Source organism: Littorina saxatilis, linkage group LG4, assembly GCF_037325665.1.
Source record: "Littorina saxatilis isolate snail1 linkage group LG4, US_GU_Lsax_2.0, whole genome shotgun sequence".
Taxonomy (NCBI): domain Eukaryota; kingdom Metazoa; phylum Mollusca; class Gastropoda; order Littorinimorpha; family Littorinidae; genus Littorina; species Littorina saxatilis.
The window spans coordinates 61,829,506-61,844,316 of NC_090248.1; the positions used below are offsets into that span (position 1 = coordinate 61,829,506).

General features: G+C 41.7%; 1 protein-coding gene across 6 annotated transcripts in view; it reads left to right on the top strand.

The window, feature by feature from the left end:
- Nucleotides 1-13,551, top strand: part of LOC138965304 (inosine-5'-monophosphate dehydrogenase 1b-like) — a 49,706-nt gene extending 36,155 nt beyond the window's left edge. For 5 of the 6 annotated variants that reach the window (XM_070337433.1, XM_070337431.1, XM_070337430.1 and 2 more), the window contains 5 exons: nt 281-424; nt 846-990; nt 1,973-2,116; nt 3,429-3,512; nt 5,795-13,551. In XM_070337433.1, coding sequence (XP_070193534.1) covers nt 281-424; nt 846-990; nt 1,973-2,116; nt 3,429-3,512; nt 5,795-5,816 — 539 coding nt within the window. In that variant the 3' untranslated portion in view covers nt 5,817-13,551. The remainder of the gene's footprint in view (nt 1-280; nt 425-845; nt 991-1,972; nt 2,117-3,428; nt 3,513-5,794) is intronic. The other variant, XR_011455402.1, reaches the window with a different exon arrangement.
- Nucleotides 13,552-14,811: the final 1,260 nt, after the last annotated feature.

The window sequence follows — 14,811 nt, forward strand, 5'->3', positions numbered from 1 at the left end:
GTAGATTTACAGAGGTTCTGAACAGAAAGTGTGAAAAGTCAAGGTCTTTACAGGGTTTCCACTGTACTCCCATGTTTGACAGTATTGTGTTGTGTGACAGTATTGTGTTGTGTGACAGTATTGTGTTGTGTGACAGTATTGTGTTGTGTGACAGTATTGTGTTGTGTGACAGTATTGTGTTGTGTGACAGTATTGTGTTGTGTGACAGTATTGTGTTGTGTGACAGTATTGTGTTGTGTGACAGTATTGTGTTGTGTGACAGTATTGTGTTGTGTGACAGTGATGGCGGTGGGCAGACCCCAGGCAACGGCGGTCTATAAGGTGGCGGAATACGCTCGGCGTTTTGGCGTTCCTGTCATCGCTGACGGTGGCGTGTCCTCTGTGGGCCACATCATCAAGGCCTTATCACTCGGCGCCTCCACAGGTAATAGCTGTCTCCCTTCCTTCGGCTAGACACTGGCTGCCACAGGGGCCACATTTTTTGAATTCATCACCTTTGCAGTGTAGAATTTTTTTGATGTTAAAAAGAGTGTGTGTGTGTGTGTGTGTGTGTGTGTGTGTGTGTGTGTGTGTGTGTGTGTGTGTGTGTGTGTGTGTGTGTGTGTGTGTGTGTGTGTGTGTGTGTGTGTGTGTGTGTGTGTGTCTTGTCCCATGTTGTAAAACATCCAAGAAATCCAGAGACACAGTCTGAATTTTGTGTTATATAAGATTTGGCAAACCTTATTCCCTCCTTTTGGGCGATTTTCTATTTTTATGTGTGTGAGAGAGAGAAAGGGGGAAGGGGGGTCTTCTGAATAGAACACCAAGACATCCTTCACTAAAGTAGCAGTGTCTGTTTTGTGCAGTGATGATGGGTTCTATGCTGGCGGGAACGTCGGAGGCCCCCGGAGAATATTTCTTTGCTGACGGCGTGCGACTGAAAAAGTACCGAGGGATGGGCTCCCTGGATGCCATGGAGGTGCACAAAGCCAGTCAGGCACGCTACTACAGGTAGGTCACTCAAAGCCAGTCAGGCGCGCTACTACAGCTAGGTCACTCAAAGCCAGTCAGGCGCGTTACAACAGGTAGGTCACTCAAAGCCAGTCAGGCGCATTACTACAGGTAGGTCACTTAAAGCCAGTCAGGCACGCTACCACAGGTAGGTCACTCAAAGCCAGTCAGGTGCGCTACTACAGGTAGGTCACTCAAAGCCAGTCAGGCGTGCAACTACAGGTAGGTCACTCAAAGCCAGTCAGGCACACTACAACAGGTAGGTCACTCAAAGCCAGTCAGGCGCGCTACTACAGCTAGGTCACTCAAAGCCAGTCAGGCGTGCAACTACAGGTAGGTCACTCAAAGCCAGTCAGGCACGCTACTACAGGTAGGTCACTCAAAGCCAGTCAGGCGCGCTACTACAGCTAGGTCACTCAAAGCCAGTCAGGCGCGCAACTACAGCTAGGTCACTCAAAGCCAGTCAGGTGCGCAACTACAGCTAGGTCACTCAAAGCCAGTCAGGTGTGCTGCTACAGGTAGGTCACTCAAAGCCAGTCAGGCGCGCTACTACAGCTAGGTCACTCAAAGCCAGTCAGGCGCGTTACTACAGGTAGGTCACTCAAAGCCAATCAGGTGCGCTACTACAGGTAGGTCACTCAAAGCCAGTCAAGTGCGCTACTACAGGTAGGTCACTCAAAGCCTGTCAGGCGCGTTACTACAGGTAGGTCACTCAAAGCCAGTCAGGCGCGTTACTATAGGTAGGTCACTCAAAGCCAGTCAGACGCGCCACTACAGGTAGGTCACTGCATTCTTCGTTGAAAACATGTTAGTGAGTATGTGGCTGTTTCCATGATATATTTGTCAAACTCGAACAAACAGATTTAGAAATGAATATGGCACAAAAAAAGTAAATACTACTGTAGTTTCCATGAGAGAATAGTGTGATGACAATGTATGTACGTTATTCTTTCTGACGTGTGTGTGTGTGTGTGTGTTTCAGTGAGACAGACAAGGTGAAGGTGGCCCAGGGGGTGTCGGGCAACATCGTGGACAAGGGCTCCATTCACAAGTTCGTTCCCTACCTCATCTCCGGCATCCGCCATGGCTGTCAGGACATCGGCGCCAAGAGTCTCTCTATCCTTAGGTCAGTGCTGTTCTCTCTCATGTACAGTAGCTATCTATCTATCTCAGGTGCAGTAACTATCTCTCACTAGCATGTGTAGTATATATAAATATCTCGTGTACAGTAGCTATCTCTCATGTACAGTAGCTATCTATCTCTCTCATGTACAGTAACTATCTCATGTACAGTAGCTATCTATCTATCTCATGTACAGTAGCTATCCATCTCTCTCATGTACAGTGGCTATCTATCTCATGTACAGTAGCTATCTATCTCATGTACAGTAGCTATCCATCTCTCTCATGTACAGTGGCTATCTATCTACCATGTACAGTAGCTATCCATCTCTCTCATGTACAGTAGCTATCCATCTCTCTCATGTACAGTAGCTATCCATCTCTCTCATGTACAGTAGCTATCTATCTCATGTACAGTAACTATCTCTCATGTACAGTAGCTATCTATCTCATGTACAGTAGCTATCTATCTTATGTACAGTAGCTAGCTATCTATCTCAGCTGCAGTAACTATCTCATGCATGTACAGTAACTATCTCATGTACAGTAACTATATCATGTACAATAACTATCTATCTCAGGTGCAGTAACTATCTCTCATGTACAGTAACTATCTCTCATGTACAGTAGCTATCCATCTATCTCAGGTGCAGTAACTATCTCTCATGTACAGTAACTATCTCATGTACAGTAACTATCTTAGGTGCAATAACTATCTCATGTACAGTTGCTATCTATCTCAGGTGCAGTAACTATCTCATGTACGGTAACTATCTCATGTACAGTAGCTATCTATCTATCTTAGGTGCAGTAACTATCTCTCATGTACAGTAACTATCTCTCATGTACAGTAGCTATCTCTCATGTACAGTAGCTATCTATCGCAGGTGCAGTAACTCTCATGTACAGTAACTATCTCATGTACAGTAGCTATCTATTTATCTCAGGTGCAGTAACTCTCTCTCATGTACAGTAACTGTCTCTCACTCTCATGTGTAGTATATATATCTCTCATGTACAGTAACTAATTATCATGACATCAGAGCCAAGAGTCTCTCACTCCTAAGGTCAGTCAGCTTTTCTCTCTCGTGTACAGTAAGGAACTATCTATCACTCATGAACAGTCAGTGATTTTCTCTCCCACATCTCTTACTAAATTTCTGATTGCATGCCCAGGATTGACGGTATAGAGGTCACTTAGATGAGAAAGTCACTTGATATTAGTTAATTACAGAACTCTGCAGATTTACTCAAAGCAGGAAAAGGAAGAAGTGAGCAAGCACACTAAACACAAGAAATGTTTGCTATTTTTGCAGGTCCATGATGTATTCGGGAGAGCTGAAGTTTGAGAAGCGCACGACGTCTGCACAGATTGAGGGTGGCGTGCACGGACTGCACTCGTAAGTCACCTTTTTTCTCATGATGCACTTCTTGAAACACGTTCACGTTCTCTCTGGTAGTGGTGGCCCTTTAGGGTACGTTATTTGTATTTTGACCAAAATATGACATTTTACGCTGATGGAGATCATTTTTCTTCTCCGAGACTAATAAAGAATAAACTGGTCAAACGAATAAGCACCCGGTATGTATTGTATGGCCCATTAATGCCATTGTTATTTTTGGTATTTTTGACTCACATGCGAAGCAAAAGTGAGTCTATGTACTCACCCGAGTCGTCCGTCCGTCCGTCCCCCCCGTCCGTCCGGAAAACTTTAACGTTGGATATTTCTTGGACACTATTCAGTCTATCAGTACCAAATTTGGCAAGATGGTGTATGATGACAAGGCCCCAAAAAACATACATAGCATCTTGACCTTGCTTCAAGGTCAAGGTCGCAGGGGCCATAAATGTTGCCTAAAAAACAGCTATTTTTCACATTTTTCCCATTTTCTCTGAAGTTTTTGAGATTCAATACCTCACCTATATATGATATATAGGGCAAAGTAAGCCCCATCTTTTGATACTAGTTTGGTTTACCTTGATTCAAGGTCAAGGTCACAGGAGCTCTTCAAAGTGGGATTGTATACATATTTTGAAGTGACCTTGACCCTGAACTATGGAAGATAACTGTTTCAAACTTAAAAATTATGTGGGGCACATGTTATGCTTTCATCATGAGACACATTTGGTCACATATGATCAAGGTCAAGGTCACTTTGACCCTTATGAAATGCGACCAAAATAAGGTAGTGAACCACTAAAAGTGACCATATCTCATGGTAGAAAGAGCCAATAAGCACCATTGTACTTCCTATGTCTGGAATTAACAGCTTTGTGTTGCATGACCTTGGATGACCTTGACCTTGGGTCAAGGTCACATGTATTTTGGTAGGAAAAATGTGTAAAGCAGTTCTTAGTGTATGATGTCATTGCTTGGTTTCGTTATTTGACCTTGACCCTGAAGGTCAAGGTCATGTAAAGGTCAAGGTCAAGCATATGAGTCGTATGGGCTTTGCCCTTCTTGTTGAGATTTTGAATTGGCAGAATACCAGAAAATTCCGGTTTAAGCGATACCTGCATTATTTAATTTCATTTACTTTGTTATCCCATTCCTGGAAATTCAGGTGGCTTCCTCCCAGTGGAAAGCTAACAAAACAAGAGTTGCGCTACCCAGGTGTGTGCGTGTTTAGATGAAATCAGCCACCTGCACTTATGGCAGAATGACCGAGGTATTTAATGTGCCACTGTGGTGACACGGGGGTGGGATTGATACTGTCTCTGAGTCTGCACATAAAGTTGACCGGTGTCCGTCCCAGCCTCATAGTTTCGAACCCTTGACCGTATGATCACAAGTCCAGTGCTCTACCAACTGAGCTACCTGGCCCCCTACTGTTTGTTAGGTGTGATGGTTGCTGTGTGTAGAAGCCAAGAAGAAAAGTGTTGATGACTTCATTTACTGTTGATGACCTCATTTACTGTTGATGACCTCATTTACTGTTGATGACCTCATTTATTGTTGATGACCTCATTTATTGTTGATGATTTCATTTACTGTTGATGACCTCATTTACTGTTGATGACCTCATTTATTGTTGATGACCTCATTTATTGTTGATGATTTCATTTACTGTTGATGACCTCATTTATTGTTGATGACCTCATTTATTGTTGATGATTTCATTTACTGTTGATGACCTCATTTATTGTTGATGATTTCATTTACTGTTGATGACCTCATTTATTGTTGACTAGATGAATACCCGCCGGGTACCCGGCTTCGCCGGACCCGGCTTCGCCAGGTGAGTGGCGCACCAATACCCGGCTTTGACGGGTACCCGGCTTCGCACCGTACGCCTGCTTCGCCGGGCGCACCGTACGCGATTGACGCCACACGAAGGAAGGGAGATAAATACGCAAAACACTGGAGAAGATAAGGAAGAGTTACTGGGAATGGATGTACAGAAAAACCATAAAAACCAAAATCGGTTCAGCGCTGCGCGCTGAGAGCACGTGTTGAAAATTTTCATCGACCAGATTGTGTCCGGGGTCTACCTGAATATGCCCACCAAATTTGAAGCAGATCCATCGAGAACTTTGGCCGTGCATCGCGAAGTGACAGAAAGACAGACAGACAGACACACACAAGCCCTATATAGATATAGATGACCTCATTTACTGTTGATGACCTCATTTACTGTTGATGACCTCATTTATTGTTGATGACCTCATTTACTGTTGCAGGTATGAGAAGCGACTGTATTGACAGGGGAAGAAGGGGAGCGGACTCAGGGGAGGGAACTGTGGACATTGCAGACATTGCAGGATTGTGGATCTTGTTGATAAGCAAAACCGCAAGTGATGTCGCTTCACTCTCCATCTGGCTCTCATGAAAGCTTTTACCATGCTCGGAGCTTGTTGCTTGGATGGTCTTGTCATCAGAAAAGTTACCATGGTTATTGCAATATCTTGATTTGTTTCAAGGTGGGAAGACTTTCGGTGTGATAGGTTTTGACAGTCTTTATACAGCACATTGCAGATCAGAATGAAATGATAACTGGTTTTATATTTTGTACTTTGTTAATGGTTTTCTAAAATTAGGTCATGAAATTGTATTCTCTATGGAGTTTTTGTTAAATGTATTGAAGATAATTTTCAGTGTCTTGCATTTTGAAGACATCAGAAGAAAGAAAAGGATAAAACAATGTTTATATTGATTATAGGCTTAGGATTATGTGAGAGGCTGTACGTTTTAGATCCTGTTGATATTGAGGGAGCAATCTACATTAGTGCAGCAGCACTGGGCATTGTGAATGTGAGGTGTGCATGCAGCTGTCATCACAGGGTTGAGTCATCACAGGGTTGACACTTAGAGTTGACTGATTGTTGAGACCTATTGCCACACTTAATACTGCCAGGGATTTTTGTGTGGGTCCACTTATTGACATGCTAACGTCACGGAAAAAAGTACATTGTTTCGCCAGCACTGAGGCTACATGCACGGTCCAGGCACACACAAGACTGTATTGCTTCTCTTAGGACCAATATTTTGACTCTTGTTTATTTTACTGTTGTCTGAGCTTTTGTGTATATTGTTTGCTATTATTATGAGGTTCATATTTGGCACTGTATTGTATTTTTGTGGTAAAGTGTGCACTTTAGTTAGTTAATCTTCAGTTCAGTGACTGTGTGATTGTGTTGTGTGCATCAATCGGTGCATGTAAATGACCTTTGCTTTGCTTTGTATATTTTGAAGTTGTTGGTGCTTTGTGGGCCAGAGTGTGTTGTGTTGATATCGACTGTGTCTGACTGTCATGTCAGTGCCATGAGAGTGTGTTTGAAGGATGACAAGTATTGAGGCGTGTTCACAGAGATCTTGCACACATCTCTTTTATGACAGCCCATGATTTGCTTTTACAATACATTCATTTTTCATTTTTGTTGTTGTTTGTTTTAAGTATTACATGTAACGGTTGTTTGTGCAGACTTTGCACTGGCCAGAAGTGCACAGTGGTACCTGTGGTGTGAGGTATGGCATTGTACCAGCAAAATGTCACGTCATTATCCTTGTTTTTTTGTTTTTTCTTTCTTGTCAGGTGCACTTTGGTTTCTCTCATTTGCAAAGTTTCCTTTACTGAGAGGTGTACTCTCTTGAGAGGGTGCCTCCCATTACAGGCACCTGTGTATGCGTATTAAGTAATATGGCTCATGAAACAAGGTGCATAGTTTAAAATTGGGTGTATAGTTGGGGTATGCGTTCTTTTCTGTCTCTCGTTTTAGCTTATTTTTCTTCTTGTAAAAATTATTTTCTTTATGAAATAAGCAAGAGACAAGATCAGACCTGGGAACCCATACGATTTCGCCGTATTTTGTACGCATGATTGTCGAGAGTACGGTCAGTGGGAAAAAAATACGACGAGAAAAATTCCTAGACTACTTTTCTTCACAGGCCCATCCTGAAGCCGATCCAGTATTTTGGCACATGATTACGTCGCTATATTAGCCGCCGTCGAAAAAAATATAATCGGTTCGTGTCAATCAATCAAAACAACCAGGCAAACGAAAGTACGGTATTTGGCGAAATCGGCTCCGAGAATAAACAAGTGAAACAAAGAAGAAAAGTGAAAAAGTTTGAAGAAAAATATCACACACACACAATTTGTAACCAACACACACATGTAGTCCCACCCGGAAAAAGCTTTTTTGGGATGATTTACAACTTTTGCGCACATTTCGAGCAGACGAAAACACAACATGGCGGCTCTCGCTCCTCCAACTATCGCGAGACACATAAAAACGAAATCTCGCGCGCACGCGAGATCCTGATACATCCGGTGTTTCTCTGTACGCTTGTCACGACGACTTGTTGACAAACGAAGATTCGCGAAAGAAAGAGAAAAGCGCCGAGTCTTGAGTAGAGAGCTAATAAAGTACCGGTAATCACTAATCGAGCGAAATGAAAATCCGCGGCGACTTCCATTAGGTGAATTACTATTCAAGTTTAGGTAACGTTTTAGCCGCATCTTTTTATAAGCCGCAATGAGATTTTTTTTTAAAAGTCGCGGCTTGTAGTCCCGTCAAATACGGTACAGTTTGTGTCAGTAAAAATTGGAAAAAACCATTTGTTTTAAATGTATAGGTAAACTTAATTAACGGTGTGACGGACGCGCATAAGGCATTTTTTAATCATGGATGTGCAAACGCTGTGTGGAGTACGTTCATTTTTTTTAAAATACACCAAGTTTGTTTGAGAATACTCAAAGTGCAAAACAGGGGTTCCCAGGTCTGCAAGATGATCTGGTTCCTCCTCCCAAGAGATGTTTGTCTTTACTCGATTCATTTGGGTTGATATTTGAGGAAAGTTGCTGATTTTTTAATTATGTAGCTGTCATGAAGTTTACCTCTAAGTGTTGATCTTTACCAAGTTGTTGATTCAACTTCCTATTCTGTCACATTGTTATTATTTTTGTAGTCTGCTAACGTTGAATATAATCAGGAACATGGATGGATAGTCAGTATAATTATCAATGCCTATCCTTGTGTTTTGAAATATATTACTATAGAGACCTGCTTTTGCTCTCTGAAGTTTGAAATTGAAGCATAACTATTGAAGATGACTTCATGTGCATTTTATCACAGAAGCATTGAATGAAATATGCTCAAGGATTTTGAAGCTGTTGTTGCAATGGAATCAGCTCAGGTCAAGCTCTGTTACAGTGCGGATCTCTCAGAGTAGTAGATGCTTGTTAATTCTAGACAGTCTTGGTTCCTTCAGCAGGATGTTATGAACTTCCATCAGTGACATTTTGTATGTGTTACGTTATTTGCAATATTTTTGTCAAGTTAAGATGTAAGATGATAAGCGCATCCCTCCACACGTAGACAGTGATTTCATAGACAGTGTTTGAAATCACGGGGGATCATCTGTCCAGACTTTCACACGGAGAATACTCTGCATCCTTCCACCAGATTGCTTACCAAAACTCTGCAGCTAATCTACATCTTATTGTGTGGAATGAGATTATTTTGGGGTTTTTGTTTTGTTTTTTTGTGTGTGCTGAATTAGTTTTGTAAGGGATACTCTGTCAATCTGCAAGTTTAATTCCGCAGAAAATTCTCAGTATGCAATGAAAGCAGCTGGGATGTTAATTTTGCAGGCATGTCCAAGAAAAAGACCAGTGTGCTAGCAGGTTAATTTTGTAGGCATGTCCAAGAACAAGACCAGTGTGCTGGCAGGTTAATTTTGTAGGCATGTCCAAGAACAAGACCAGTGTGCTAGCAGGTTAATTTAGTATTGCTGCAAGTTTTGTGTTTTGCAACCGTGTTGCTAATCTTTCTTATTCATAAAAAAAAAAATCAGGTTTTCTTATTTTGATGCCATATACTGGGGCAAACATACTAATGTATTCAGAAAAGAAAATTAAATTTGTCTTCTTTGGTAATTATATTTACCTGCTGGCCGGGAAGATTGCCTGCTACACACACACACACACACACACACACACACACACACACACACACACACACACACACACACACACACACAGCTTTCAAAGATCTTTTCTAGCGTTTACAAAGCTATGATTTTGTGATGGTTTACATTTGAGAAGGGATAGCGTTAATGTTGAAGCAAGAATCTTGAACAGATAGTAAATTTATTCTCTGATGCATCTAAGATTTGTACTTGGGAGAGCGTTGGTCTCATTGTATGTCACTTGTTCTTCGTTTCATGTGTGTATTATAGTAGGGACTAGCTGTAAGAAAGGACCATATGGACCTAATGCTATCATCCCTCGGTAATAAAGTTTTCGAGAAGTTCCCTTGTGTTCTCTACAAGCTTTGTGTTTTATGCAACTGTGTTTTCCCGCAGTGGGGCACTGCGGTTATGAAATTAAAGGCCCCTCCTGTTTTTGGAACCGCAGGAGCTTTCTAGTTTGCTGTTAGGTAGATTTTTGGTTCCTCTTTCCTGTCATGCTCTCTTTTTCTTCATGAATTCTTTTCTTTTTTCTGCCTTCTTGCTCATTCACCTGTATTTTTTCCAAAAAATCTCTTCTCTTGCCGCTTGTCTCGCGATTCATGTATAGTTTAATCTGTTAGTGTTCTGATGTAAGTCCAGCAGTAGATAGGTTAAGCCTATTTTAACATACTGGAAACTGGTAATCTTCCAGTAGGTATTAATTTAGTTTTACTAAAGCCTGCTGGGACACAAGTAATGGGTTAGTGCATTTGTAAACAGGAATCGCTTGACAAGTGGCCCCTTTCATCCCCCCCTTCCTCGTCCTGATATGGCTCTGCGTAGTCGGCTGGACGTTAAGCAACAAATAAACAAACAAACAAACTGTGTTTAGAATGTTACAGCTCCTTCCCTGCCTCTTTTTAAATGAGAATTACTGTGTTTATGTAAGTTTGACATGTTGATGTTTGAGCACTCTCTGTTGGTTTTTTTCAACTTTGTGCGTGTGTGTGTGTGTCAAAATGTATGTACTTTTGCCCCACTGGAGGAGAATATCTTTGTTATTGTGTATGTGTTGTTTCACTTGTTTTTATAGAGTTGTTTTTGTGTGGCATCATTTTTGTATTTTTGCCCCACTGGAGGAAAATATCTTTGTTAATGTGTATGTGTTGTTTCACTTATTTTTATAGTTTTTTGTGTTTGTGGCAACATTTTTGTATGTTTGCCCCACTGGAGGAGAATATCTTTGTTATTGTGTATGTTTCACTTGTTTTTATAGTTGTTTGTTTTTGTGTCACTCTGAGGTAAACCTCAGGTAGTGTCTTTGTCAGATCTGTTAGCATGAAGTGCTTCCTTCCCATGTGTATTGCACAAATGGGGTATTATTAAATGTTAAGTCCTTTGTACTGGAAACTTGCATTCTCCCAGTAAGGTAATATATTGTACTTCGTTGCAAGCCCCTGGAGCAACTTTTTGATTAGTGCTTTTGTGAACAAGAAACAATTGACAAGTGGCTCTATCCCATCTCCCCCCTTCCCTCCGTCGCGATATAACCCTTCGTGGTTGAAAACAACGTTAAACACCAAATAAAGAAAGAAAGAAAGAAAGTATTATTATTAGCGGGGTAAAAAACGGTCATACACGTAAATTTCCACTCGTGCAAAAAACACGAGTGTACGTGGGAGTTTCAGCCCACGAACGCAGAAGAAGAAGAAGAAGTATTATTATTATATCATATTGTTTTATACATAATATAATTGATATTACAACAGGTCTGTCTCTGAGTTCTACAGCTTTGTGTCAAAATCCCTTTGAGACCATCCCAGATACTGGGGAATAAAGCGGGGACAATAGTGGGAATAAATAAGTATGTAAAACAGGTGTATGGGAGTCCTCTAAATTTCTCATTTCATTTATCAAATGCGTCATCAACATACAGATGTTAAATACATCATCGACATACAGTCTACTCGTCCTATACAGATGTGGGCAGCCAGTTTTGCATTTTTGGTGACACGGCAGCTGCAATTGGTTTTGTTAACCTTGTCATGAATCGGAAACGCAATTTTCATCAGTAACCAGAAAGTCTAGGCACCCCATGCAATTGTAAGGTGTTCCCCAGTATCAGGGCCCAGTAAGGTAATATATTGTACTACGTTGCAAGCCCCTGGAGCAATTTTTTGATTAGTGCTTTTGTGAACAAGAAACAATTAACAAGTGGCTCTATCCCATCTCCCCCCTTTCCCCGTCACGATATAACCTTCGTGGTTGAAAACGACGTTAAACACCAAATAAAGAAAGAAAGACATCTCTATTTGTGACATAACATAGAGGTGAGTGACACTGACCCAGGCTTAATGTTGGACAGTGGTCAAGGGTCAGGGACAAGTTGCAACTCTTGGTCCTCTGCAGGGTCCCGTGTCCTTGATGTGACAGTCCAACCTGTCTATAACTACCTCCTAAGGAACAAACCAACCAACAGTAGTCCTTATAGACAGGTACTGTGGAACCTCCTTTTTAAGACCTACAAACATCTGAGAAAATCAGGCCTTAAAAAGGAGTGAGTCTTAATTTGGGGGTAACATTTTTTTAAATGTAAAACATCAAGGTCTTGCAAAGGAAAAAGTCTTAAATTTGGGGATGGGGGGGTCTTAAAAAGGAGGGTTTCGTTGTAATCATTATAAAAAGGTGAATTATATTGAAAAAACCTTGTCGGGGCTCCTTTTGGGTGGTCGTGATTTAGAAGTGGCTGCCGGGGCAGGTTCAACTGTCCTTTGGTGAAGGGCATAAATGAGATTGGACCAGCTGAGTGTTGACATTGTTGCCACTTACACTTGTTTCTGTTGTCCTGCCATGACTGTGACAGTCTTTGTTTTTTACACATAGATCTTATACAAATCCATGTTGGTCGTCGGCTGTGTCTTGACAGGACGTTGTGTTCTGGTTAAGCAACGGCAGTACAGTCTGATGTGTTGTTGTACTGTCCATGTATCATAGAGTCATGACCTTGTTGTACATGTATCATAGAGTCATGACCTTGTTGTCACGTATCGTGTCTGACAGTACACAGTGTGTCCATCCCCATGAGCAGGGCCATCTCGGCAGGTGCATTTCTATCACGCATGGGATCCGCGGGTTAGGGGGAAGAATTTACCCGATGCTCCCCAGCATGTCGTAAGAGGCGACTAACGGATTCTGTTTCTCTTTTTACCCTTGTTAAGTGTTTCTTGTATAGAATATAGTCCATTTTTGTAAAGATTTTAGTCAAGCAGTATGTAAGAAATGTTAAGTCCTTTGTACTGGAAACTTGCATTCTCCCAGTAAGGTAATATATTGTACTACGTTGCAAGCCCCTGGAGCAAATTTTTGATTAGTGCTTTTGTGAACAAGAAACAATTGACAAGTGGCTCTATCCCATCTCCCCCCTTTCCCCATCGCGATATAACCTTCGTGGTTGAAAACGACGTTAAACACCAAATAAAGAAAGATAGAAACGAGTGCTGACATTTTCAAATCGCCACAGATCTTTCTTGAGATTCCTAGATTGCATGATTTTGCTTCATATTTCTTAAAAGAAAAGTTCTGGGGTTGGGGGCGTTTGCTCTCAGGCTTTTTTTTTTTAATTGGGTGATCCGATGCCTGAATACTATTGGGGGGGGGGGGGGGGTGTCAGTGACCAGTTCGACCTCAAGGGGTGGACGAGGCAACAGAGCGGCCGTAGTGAAAACCAGGCATATCTGTGTTGTGGAAGAGTTGCTGTCCTTGACATGGAGGCAAGCTAGCTATATTTAGCTCGGTGAAAAGTGGCAGTATAATTCATCCATTATGATGGTTAAGCCCTGTATTGTTAAAATCCTGTGTTGAAGTCGTGAATAGTTGGAATGAACTCTGACCCATATAGTGAGCGACACAGTTGTGTTGACAGGGCCGGTTAGCACACTGTCAAGGTCAAACTGCCAGGGAGGAATCAGACACTTGTGCACCCTGTACCTGTACATGTCACTTAGCAACGCGGCTGTTGACAAAATATATTTACCATGTCATGATACGGTCTGTTTTGTTACTTCTGTGCTGGGAGTGTGTGTGCGTGCCTCTGTGTGTGTACATGCCTGTATGTGTGTGTGCGTGCGTGCCTCTGTGTGTGCGTGCCTGTATGTGTGTGCGTGCTGGTGTGTGTGTGCGTGCCTCTGTGTGTGTGCGTGCCTGTATGTGTGTGTGCGTGGTGGTGTGTGTGTGCGTGCCTCTGTGTGTGTGCGTGCCTGTGTGTGTGCGTGCTGGTGTGTGTGTGCGTGCCTCTGTGTGTGTGCATGCCTGTATGTGTGTGTGTGCGTGCCTCTGTGTGTGTGCGTGCCTCTGTGTGTGTGCGTGCCTGTATGTGTGTGTGCGTGGTGGTGTGTGTCCAGAAGGCAATGTTTTTCAAATACAACCATGCATGCAGGCGACAGAAAGACAAACAAGTCGCGTAAGGCGAAATTACTACATTTAGTCAAGCTGTGGAACTCACAGAATGAAACTGAACGCACTGCATTTTTTCACAATGACCGTAGTCCGCCGCTTGTGCAAAACGGAGTGAAACTGACGAGCCTGTTCAGCGCGGTAGTGGTTTCGCTGTGCTGCATAGCATGCTTTTCTGTACCTCTCTTCGTTTTAACTTTCTGAGTGTGTTTTTAATCCAAACATATATCTATATGTTTTTGGAATCAGGAACCGACAAGGAATAAGATGAAATTGTTTTAAAATCGATTTCAGAAATTTAATTTTGATCATAATTTTTATATTTTTAATTTTCAGAGCTTGTTTTTAATCCAAATATAACATATTGATATGTTTTTGGAATCAGAAAATGATGAAGAACAAGATGAAGGTAAATTTGGATCGTTTTATAAAAAAAATTTAATTACAATTTTCAGATTTTTAATGACTAAAGTCATGAATTAATTTTTTAAGCCACCAAGCTAAAACGCAATACCAAAGTCCGACCTTCGTCGAAGATTGCTTGGCCAAAATTTCAATCAATTTGATTGAAAAATGAGGGTGTGACAGTGCCACCTCATCTTTTACAAAAAGCCGGATATGACGTCATCAAAGACATTAATCGAAAAAAAGAAAAAAAACGTCCGGGGACATCATTCCCAGGAACTCTCATGTAAAATTTTATAAAGATCGGTCCAGTAGTTTAGTCTGAATCGCTCTACACACACACATACACCATGACCCTCGTCTCGATTCCCCCTCTGTGTTAAAACATTTAGTCAAAACTTGACTAAATGTAAAAAGCAACATCAGCACAATAACAATTTTGTTCTTT